The 9,244-nt window shown below is 38.3% G+C and overlaps 2 protein-coding genes across 3 annotated transcripts; one reads left to right on the plus strand and one right to left on the minus strand.

The window, feature by feature from the left end:
* On the minus strand, positions 1–5,861 carry poll (polymerase (DNA directed), lambda). 2 transcript variants are annotated; one of them, XM_028018067.1, is made up of 9 exons: positions 5,791–5,861; positions 4,868–5,011; positions 4,119–4,416; positions 3,447–3,567; positions 2,995–3,348; positions 1,763–1,936; positions 1,204–1,332; positions 638–806; positions 186–547 (listed from the first exon to the last, which is right to left on the minus strand). In XM_028018067.1, the coding sequence occupies exons 2-9, from the start codon at positions 4,980–4,982 to the stop codon at positions 186–188; spliced, it is 1,722 nt and encodes a 573-aa protein (XP_027873868.1). In that variant the 5' UTR covers positions 4,983–5,011; positions 5,791–5,861. The 2 variants fall into 2 exon arrangements, with proteins under 2 accessions (XP_027873869.1, XP_027873868.1); XM_028018068.1 differs by lacking the exon at positions 5,791–5,861 and having other exon boundaries at positions 1–547; positions 4,868–4,982.
* A 186-nt stretch (positions 5,862–6,047) lies between these two features.
* On the plus strand, positions 6,048–8,841 carry dpcd (deleted in primary ciliary dyskinesia homolog (mouse)). Its single transcript, XM_028018074.1, has 6 exons — positions 6,048–6,157; positions 7,452–7,532; positions 7,630–7,751; positions 7,843–7,976; positions 8,140–8,242; positions 8,537–8,841. The coding sequence occupies exons 1-6, from the start codon at positions 6,094–6,096 to the stop codon at positions 8,639–8,641; spliced, it is 609 nt and encodes a 202-aa protein (XP_027873875.1). The 5' UTR covers positions 6,048–6,093; the 3' UTR covers positions 8,642–8,841.
* Positions 8,842–9,244: the final 403 nt, after the last annotated feature.

Consider the following 9,244-nt stretch of genomic DNA (forward strand, 5'->3'; position numbering starts at 1 on the left):
ATAATAATCTTTATTATGAATCCAGACTTTTTATTTTGCAAAATAAATTGGCTAGTGAAATACTTCCATGATTTTTTTTATCTTTAAATATCAATGAGCAGTGTGTTTGCATAATTCCTGATTTACCATTCATAAATACATATCAAGCTCTCTTTTTCTAAAAGCAAATTTTTGTTTGGAGATCATCACCAGTCCCTTTCTTGCGGTGGTCTGTACGGTATCCCTAGAAGTCTAAAAACATCTTTCTCCATCGCCGTGGGAAGTGGGTTGCCACCGTGCGTCTTCAAGCTGCCTTGACGCACCACGTCTTTGTTTAGAGAGTGCTCCGATAAGCTCATATTTTTCGTCTTTGCCAGTGCTCTCATGGAGCGGTTGAAGTGGGCCGAGCCGGTGAAATACATAAGCGAGCAGGCAAACTCCTCGTAAGGCACGACGATGACGTCCAGCCTGCGGTGGCGCCGACCGGGCCCTGGCAAACGGCAAACGCCCATGTATTTCTTCTGTTCTCCGTTGTCTTCGTGGCTCACCAGGTCATCTGTTAGAAACCCTTTGGAACACAGATTGATGTTCTTTTCGTTATTATAAATGAAAACAATAAAAAAAAAAACATGTGTCTATCTGATAGTATAGGGCTTACCACTGTCATGGAGAATCTGTAAGACTTTACTGAAAACTCCCTTGTGGGACTTGCCGTCAGGGTGAGAGATAAGAACATCCACATCTCCGCACGTTGCTTTCCCGCGACGGTAAGAGCCGCACGCCATTGCCACGAGGGCGGCATCGACGGCATGTGCAGCATCGCTCACCTGCAAAGGATAAAAACTTATGAGTCATAAAATTTATTTTAGAGCCGAATAACTTGGTGTTGTCCTTTATATCTGTACTGATTGTAGCAAGCCCAACTCGCAGTGTCTCGTTGTGGACTTTCTCTTCTGCTGTCCGTGTGTTCGCTAGTTTCTCTTTCCAATATGACTGGAGGTTGTATCACAACTTTGCTTTTGGTTTGTTTTTACATCTTTATTTCCCTCACCCATAATTCACTGCGTTCTGCTAAACAACACAATTCTATTTCAGGGCTATAAGATGAGGTTGATTCCCCCCCCCCAAATTTCTTGCTAAACACATTGACGTGATAAAAGGAACAAAGGTATTTCAGCCAGAGAGTACTAAATGCTTGCAGTATTACAAATGAATATACATTACCACTTTCTCTATGGCTGCCGCCTCTTCTCTAGGCATTCGGTCTAGAAGGTCATCGTAGTGCTTCAGTCCTATTTTCTGAGTGCTGGTTAGGTGGGCTTTGGTTCGGATGTCGTCCAGGGTGCGAAAGCCCTGCAAGACATATCAGGAGATTCAGAGATTATGCTTTTTTTCTCTAAAATAATTTACCTTTAAACAAAAGGTAAAAAAGTAAGTAAAAAAAAAATACAAAAAGTATATTTATAATAGGTTTGAATAGTAGTTTACTAACATAACATTAAAAACAAAGATTACAAAGCTCAATTTTGGATATGCCACAATACACAGGCAAGAAACTGGGACTTGGTCAAAACACTTAGCTAATGACTCAATGCAATCGGCTGGGTTTCCCTAGGTAGAAAATTTTATAAACAACTTGACTAAAAAACTGAAGTCGATACATTATTTGAGCTTTAATCACGTGAACATAATGTATGATGTAATAGATATTAAATATGACTTTGATGGGCTAAGGTGCTACAGCCCAGGATCTCTGTAGCACTGGCAATGTTTTTGTTTTTACCTGTTGGTACCAAAGTTGGGCCGTTTTCGCTCCTGCTCCCCAAATGTTGGTGAAAAGCTCCAAGACAGGCACGGCCTCTCCAATGTGATCGAGCTTCCTCAGGTGGCCACTCTCCATAATTTCTTCTATTTTATCTGCCATGCGTTTTCCTATTCCTGGGATCTGACAAGCTTCCTAACACCAAAGGTGTGGGGGGGAGAAAAAATAATTAATTCCCCTCAAACTTTTTTACATTGCAACCATGAACATCAGTGTTATTTATTGACATTATGATTGATCAACAAAAACAGGTTTGGGGTGTGTATGTTTATTCAGCTCGTTTGAATTTGGCACATCCAAATAAAATCCCAGCGTAATTATTTGCCTTCAGAAGTTACCAGATAGGTAAATTGAGGATTACACCTTTGTGTAATTTAAAGAATGTATTTTCCAGGAACATAGTGCCGTTTTATAGTACAATCAAGTAACTATGTTGCTTTCTGCAAAACTGCTGAAACACCAAGTGTCTTTAAATCTAGACTAAAAACCCACCTATTTAGAGATGCCTTTAAGGCATAATCAATTAAAAACTTAACAATGGCGCTTGATTAAATGTAATGTTTCGATTGTTGATTCTGTGTCGCATGACTGTGTTTTTTTGTGTTTTTATGATGTAAAGCACTTTGAAATGGCTTGCTGTTGAAATGTGCTATACAAATACAATTTGACTGATTGATAAAAATGCTGCGTATATCAAAGTTGACTAAAAAGAAATTTGACTTTGTAATTTATCGTCTTGAAGTTGGGACTCTGTCTCTTCAAGAAGCTCCTACTTGTTCCAAAACTCTGCCATCATCAATAGTGAGCCACCATTATTCCATTTACACTAAGAAATACAGTAGTTCGTATGATGAGCTCAGCAGACACACAGTTCAACTAGGTGTTTGCCAACTGCTGCTGCCACTAGTCTGAAGGAGCAACGGCATCATGAAGACCAGAGACCCTAAAGTGAAACACGGTGCTGGCTGCATCATGCTGTGGGGACAGGGGAGATGGGTGGAGCTAAAAACAGGGCAATCCTGATAGAAAATACTTTGAGATGCAGGTGGAGATTCACCTTCTGGGAAGGCAATGACCCCAAACATACAGCCAGAGATAAAATTCACCAGTTTAAATCATATATTTGTGTGTAAAGAGTGGCACAGTTAAACTCAATAATACAAAACCAGCTAATAAAGGTTTCTATAGGCTACCTGATATGATGTGATGGGCTTGTGGAAGCTCTTCAGTGCGTTGATAGCCTTGGAGTAGCCCAGTGCTCTCCACTTGTCTCCTTGGTGTGTGTAGGCCTTGGCCAACACTTCCAGCTTGTCTGTGATGCATTTGTTGAAGTTGTTACTTTTGCACTGAGAAGACTGAGCACAGACCCACTTTCCTGAAACGGGTTTCTGAGCTTCAGCAGCAGAGGCGGCTGCATCTGGACCGGAGTTTGTGCTGGAGTCGGGAGTCTCCTCTTTAGGGTGCCGTCCGGTGATGAGGGCTTCCAGGTCGCTCTGAGAGACGCCATCTTCTTCTCTGTTAGCTTCTTCTTTGGCCTTTGGGATTGTCTGGAAGCAGAAGCAACGTAAAATGTGAATGATGATGCAACATGTCTAAGCATAGTTGTCGGCAGAAGTAAATATGTAGCTGATACATGGAAACTTACTATGTCTACAGTCTCCTCTTGCTTGGTAAGATGAATTTCTGGCTCTGTGGTTGTTTCAGCAGGATGTTCAGTATTTTCCGATTGTTTGTCTTCTGTACTTTCATGCTTCGATTCCGAATTTCTTTGTAAAATCACACGAAAAATGTTGTTAGACTGATAATTGAGTTGCTTTTCTCTTAAATGAATTGTCAAAAGAATGTGTAAAAGGCCAATATTTACTTAGAACTATATCACAGTACTTTGTGGCATTATTGTGATTGTTAAAAATGACCAAAAAACAAAAAAATCTTTTACTTCTTTTTAAAAAAAAACCTTATGGCTGTGCATGGCACAGTATTCATAGCAGCACAAACAAAAATATTGTTCTTAAATAAACATTCCCACTTGAATTAGGCTAATTCAGGACAGCACTTGCTTTAAGAACTGTGATTTAAACTGAACATAGGAAGTGCATTTAATAAAGTGTCTAATTTACTGATATTTATTGATGCTCTCGTGGAACAAACAAGAAATTTTTCATGACCAACAATAAAATACATGATAGATGCCCACCCCTAATGTGTAAGTGATCATGTGAAAACTGATAAAATATGACAGAAATAAAAGTGGCAATAGTTTAAAAACATTATTGAAACCATGTTCTCTAGAATAAGGAATAATTAGACGACGAACCTTTTGGGTAACAGAAGGCTGTAGTTTTCCTCATCCAGGACTTTCTTCTCACTAATACACAAGCTTAACCACGTGCATTTCACCAGATGAACATCAGATGGCAGACGATCCACCTTCATCAGGCGCAGAGCCCTGTCACTGTCCATGGTGTCATCAACAACAACATGAGTGACAGAGGGGGACAACGAACTCTGGATTTGCCCTCCATTCTGCTGGATTTGCCTGTGGAAGATCTGGCATCTGGCGTTTCCGATTCCAGCAGGTAGAAGGTACACTGTGACACCATTGAAGAAGTCTCCTGAAGCAGGAAAGCAAAAAATAAGCAATAGCAGCATGCTTAGCGGATTCTGAAGGGTAGTGAGGATTTGTTTCTCTTGATAATTTGCTTCATACACCACCCATAAATAATCATATCCCTTAAACGTTTTCCTATTTTATGACAACAGGCAATGTATTTTTTTTTTTTACAAACTTCTATGCGATAGATCAAAACAAAGTAGTGCATAATTTTGAAGTGAAAGGAAACTGTGAAATATATAGGATGAAACCTATTGTCCATCTGCTTTGCAACAATGCCCTACTTTTTATGGTCTATCACAAAATCCATCATTAAACATGGAAGTTTGTGGTTGCAACTTGAGCAAGAATTTGTAGAAAAGGGGCATAAACATCTTTAACCAACAATGTACCAATTATATTTTTCAAGCTGCCCGTGTCAGACTACAGCTCACGAAGGCAAAAATAGCAACCTGTGACATCATGTTTCTCTGCTTTCTTCTTGAGGAGAGGCACGTCCTTCCCCTGCAACACTTTAGCCCGTTTAACTTTGGGGAAGGCTTTCATGATCCCATGTCGAGGCTCCATCCTGGTTGTTGGAGCGAGGAGCCACCGCCCTGTTGCATAAAGCAGTTTAAAACAATGCAGTATGGAGCTCTGCAGCATATACTATTTATCAGTATGGATTACCAGAAGAGGGGCTTAACGTGAATCATCTGTAATCATATAAAAGCCTAGATTCACTGTCACCAATGACAAAAAAAAAAAGATTACTTCAAATCCCTGCACATTATCTCCACGTAGGATAGCTGTGTAAAATTAAAACTATGTGATTTTGCATTCTAAATAAAATTGATTATGATTAGTACTTTTGAGCATATGTAAATACAAAGTGTATATATTATTTAACAAAGTAAGTCCATAGGTTAGCTGGAATGCTAAATAACATAAAATCGCTCTTTAGTCTAATATTTAACCTTTCTCTTAAAGATGGAATAGAGCTTAAAGATATAGGAATCTGCAACATGGAATAGCACTTGAGTAAACGATCACATCAACTCTTGCAGCAGAACTATAAATACCTCCTGCAGCCCCATTTAAAGTTTTTACTGTGATATTTAATCTGAACTTCACGTCACTAACATTTCCAAAAGGTTAACAAAATTACATCTTCGCTAGTCTAAAACCAGCTTACCCACTAGTTTTTGCTGCTTAGATCAAATACCACTACTTGTATTGTGCTAGTAGCAAGCTAGCTGTAATTTAAGATGACGTTAAACGTATAAACATGTGTGTGTTTAATAAATCCGTTTCGATTTGGAGCCCAGGTTTGACAACGTAAAGAAAACTGCGTAGCTGAAAAGTGAAATCTCAAACTTAAAATCGCAGCTCTTACCCCACTTCTACTCTAACCATGAACACTGTAACGATGACAGCGGAAGTAAAACATGCAATTTAAATGTTTCACTTCTGGGTGTGATGCAATCGTTACGTTAAGCCCAGAGTGTGTCTTTGGTACATTTTCAGAATTTATATTGTAAATAATTACGTTGTGTACCTTTATTTGTTTGTTTACTTGTTTATTGAATTAATTATTTTTAACCATGCTGTGTAAAACGAGCGTGAACTTCTCTTTTTTGTGTACGTCATCAGGTTGCTGGGGTTACAAGTTGAATACGGAAGTGGCCCTCATGGAAACATGGCCGTGCAAAACTGGATCGATGTCCTGAAATCTTCGCAGAAAACGGCCTTGATACAGGACGGTAAACATTGCATAACATATTATCACCAGAATTTCTTTTGTCTCGTAGGGACTATGAGTTAATTTCTGTAGTGTAAGCTGGTAGCTACCTGTGTAGCTCGTGTTACTAGGCAACAAACTCGTTTTGCAATTGAGCGGAAGCCGCACATACTTAATAATAAAGAATGAGGTTTTACATGCGAATAGTAAATAATACACACAAACTAGCATACGTTTGTTGATAGTGTAGATGAACCAGTAGTACCTCAAAATTAATATATCTCAACGTCACTTCTACTTATCACGTATGAGATCCGTTATTAGTCAGACAAAAGTGTACTAAAACATATTGTTGAAATGAAAAATGTAAAGATTCACAGAAATATTCTACACAATTTTCATATCACACAACAGAAACGCAGTTTTAACACAGAAATGTTGTGTTATGGTCTACACAAATACAACTGATTTGACAGTTGCCTATCAGGCAGTCATTGGTTAGTATATGGTTCAATATTTTTCAGAGTTAATAAAAGTTAAAAAAATAAATAAATAAAAAAGAAAAACAAAAACCTTTTTTTTTAAAAAAAAAAAATCCAAATCACAATCTGGCCACAAGAGTGCGGTACAGAGTTGTGTTAAAGACGCTAAATACCTTCACTGGACAGGTAAACCCCAAATTATTCATTCCCCTGATAGATTTAGGTTTAGGACTATTTTCATTCAACCAAGAAGTTTGTTTTGGTAGGAAATCAGACAGGTATCTATCAGTGGATAATACAATTAAGAAAAATGGATAATGAAAAGCAAAATGAAAAAAATAAAACACATACACGAAGCGCTCCAACTCTTCAGTAGCTTTTGGTACATTTTCACAGAAAATTTAACAGCAATTTCATTTTATTGAAAATTTCCAGCCCTTTAAGAGTGGTAAGCCTCCGCCCCATCACCCTAATCTTTATTTTCCCCCCCACAGATTCTCTATCAGATTCAAGTTTGGCTTAGTTACTCCAAAACTTATAATTGTAATTTACATTACTTTCAATATTAAGAATCATGTTGTTAAAATTGAGATATTACATTTAACCTAAATCTGCCAGTAATGTGAATAATTTTTGGCTTCTCTGTATAATTGCAGGTAAACGTTTATTGGTATTTTTAGAATAAACGCAGATTTTTAATTCTTTGATCATAAATAACAATCTGTTCATCCAGAATTGCTATTTGATCAAAAAAAATCTAACAATTTTGATTCGTACTGTTTTTATTTTTGTGTATATTGGAATTGTTCATTTGTTTCTATCTTTGACCTTCAGGGAAAAGGAAGATCCATTACCTCTTCACAGATGGAAAAGAAATGGCTGAAGAGTACAACTTGAAAACAGATGAACTCATCTGTAAGCAGCGGATTTTCTGCTTGACACATCTGCAGATTAATAACGCATGGTGTCTGTAATATTTCATTGTGTTTTACTAAAACACTGCGCGTTACAGCTAGAAAGTGGCGGCAGAAAAGCACGCTGGGAGTTCAGGGTGTTTGGCAGGTAGAAGTCGGGGAGCCAGTAAACGTACCTGCAGCTCTCAACTCCGATGTCATTAAAGAAAACTGCTCCAATGTGGGTTTTTGATTATTTATGTATCCAATACATTTAAAGCATTAGTTCTTTTAAATCAATGCATTTTTTAAATTCTACTTTGTCTCTTTAGCCGGTGTTTATGCGCAAAGACACAAAAACCAGCTTTCAGTGGCGAATCCGTAACCTTCCCTATACCAAGGATGTCTTCAGTGTTTCCATGGAGCCCTCTGAGAGATGCATCATCATAAAGACCACAAATAAAAAGTACATTTGCTCAAAACCAATGGCATTTTTCTGAGCACCTTCTTGTTCTTGTAATGTATGCTTACTGGATTCAGTTCGTATGTCTTAAATATAGATGGCACTGTGTGCAATACACTCATTAGTTCTAAGGCTACATCATGCCATCTTCTTCATGTCTTCCCAGGTATTACAAGAAGTTCAGTGTTCCTGATCTGGATCGAAGCCAGCTGCCGCTCGATGGCGCCGCACTCAGTTACACACATGCCAACAACACTTTAATAGTCAGTGTGAGTCACACACACTCTAATGATTATGTTTTTTTTCTCTATTGTTGACCATTTTAACAATAAAATCATGATGATTTGATGCTGAGTGCTAGATCTGTTTTGATCTGAAAGCCTCCATCATAGGTCTCTCCAGAAAAAAAAAAGTTTTATCAGCACTAAAAAAAAAAAGTCTCATTGTGTCTCCTTCTGTTCCTTTTACAATTAAAAATTGCATTCTTATCTAAAAAAAAAGAGAAGTATATATATACCAAAGTAATTCTAGGTTGACCGTTTCCTTTCTTTTCTCTTGTCCAGTACCAGAAACCCAAAGAGATTTTAACCCTGGAGCAGGAGCTGCTGAAGGAAGTGAAGAAACTGAAGGGGACCGGTGAAGGGGACGTCGACTGTACAACCCAGTGAATTCTGAGTATGACGAAAAGAAAATGATAGAGGGCTGCATTTCAGGCAGCGCCTCAGATGGTCATATCCCTCCTTACTCGCAGGCTTATTTTTAAGCTTTTTGTTTGGCTCCTCAGTGCCTTGTGTCTGGGCTAGTGCTTTCAGTTTTGATGGTTAATTATTCAGTCTGATGTAGACAGTATTAATACACAACACACAGACATGCATTTTCTCAAACCTTGATTTAAGAACTTTGCAAGTTCATTTATTTTCTTAGTTCCCTAAAGATGTATTTACTGTTTTACTGCACTTCATTTGAAGGTGTTTTCTTTTTTCCGGCGGGGGGTGGTAGGAGGGTCACATAACCTGCCACTCCGCTTTCACTGATGTCCTTGTAAAACACTCCGGACTCACAATGCTTTATGCTTGTTCGCTCAGAGGTCACGGTTACGACGACGTCTCATTTGTGTTAAATGAATTCCCTCATGTTGTTTGCACGCTGTTGGCCACCCTGACAGCCATCACACAAGCTTGTTTCACCGTTTCCTGTTAAAACACACGTCGGTTGAAATGCTGCAGAAACTGTAAACAGAAATAAATTCAAATCGGTGAAATTATATTTCC

The sequence above is a fragment of the Xiphophorus couchianus genome, chromosome 5 (genome assembly GCF_001444195.1).
Source record: "Xiphophorus couchianus chromosome 5, X_couchianus-1.0, whole genome shotgun sequence".
In the NCBI taxonomy this organism is placed as follows: domain Eukaryota; kingdom Metazoa; phylum Chordata; class Actinopteri; order Cyprinodontiformes; family Poeciliidae; genus Xiphophorus; species Xiphophorus couchianus.

What these genes read in the sequence shown, in the direction of transcription:
- poll (XM_028018068.1), bottom strand. Translation starts at nt 4,982, where the DNA reads ATGGAGCCTCGACATGGGATCATGAAAGCCTTCCCCAAAGTTAAACGG. An exon ending in AGCCTTCTGTTACCCAAAAG is followed by an intron (nt 3,568 to 4,118) that starts GTTCGTCGTCTA and finishes GATTTTACAAAG; the next exon opens with AAATTCGGAATCGAAGCATG. An exon ending in AAGAGGAGACTGTAGACATA is followed by an intron (nt 3,349 to 3,446) that starts GTAAGTTTCCAT and finishes TTCTGCTTCCAG; the next exon opens with ACAATCCCAAAGGCCAAAGA.
- dpcd (XM_028018074.1), top strand. Translation starts at nt 6,094, where the DNA reads ATGGCCGTGCAAAACTGGATCGATGTCCTGAAATCTTCGCAGAAAACG. An exon ending in GAAAACAGATGAACTCATCT is followed by an intron (nt 7,533 to 7,629) that starts GTAAGCAGCGGA and finishes TGCGCGTTACAG; the next exon opens with CTAGAAAGTGGCGGCAGAAA. An exon ending in ATAAAGACCACAAATAAAAA is followed by an intron (nt 7,977 to 8,139) that starts GTACATTTGCTC and finishes ATGTCTTCCCAG; the next exon opens with GTATTACAAGAAGTTCAGTG.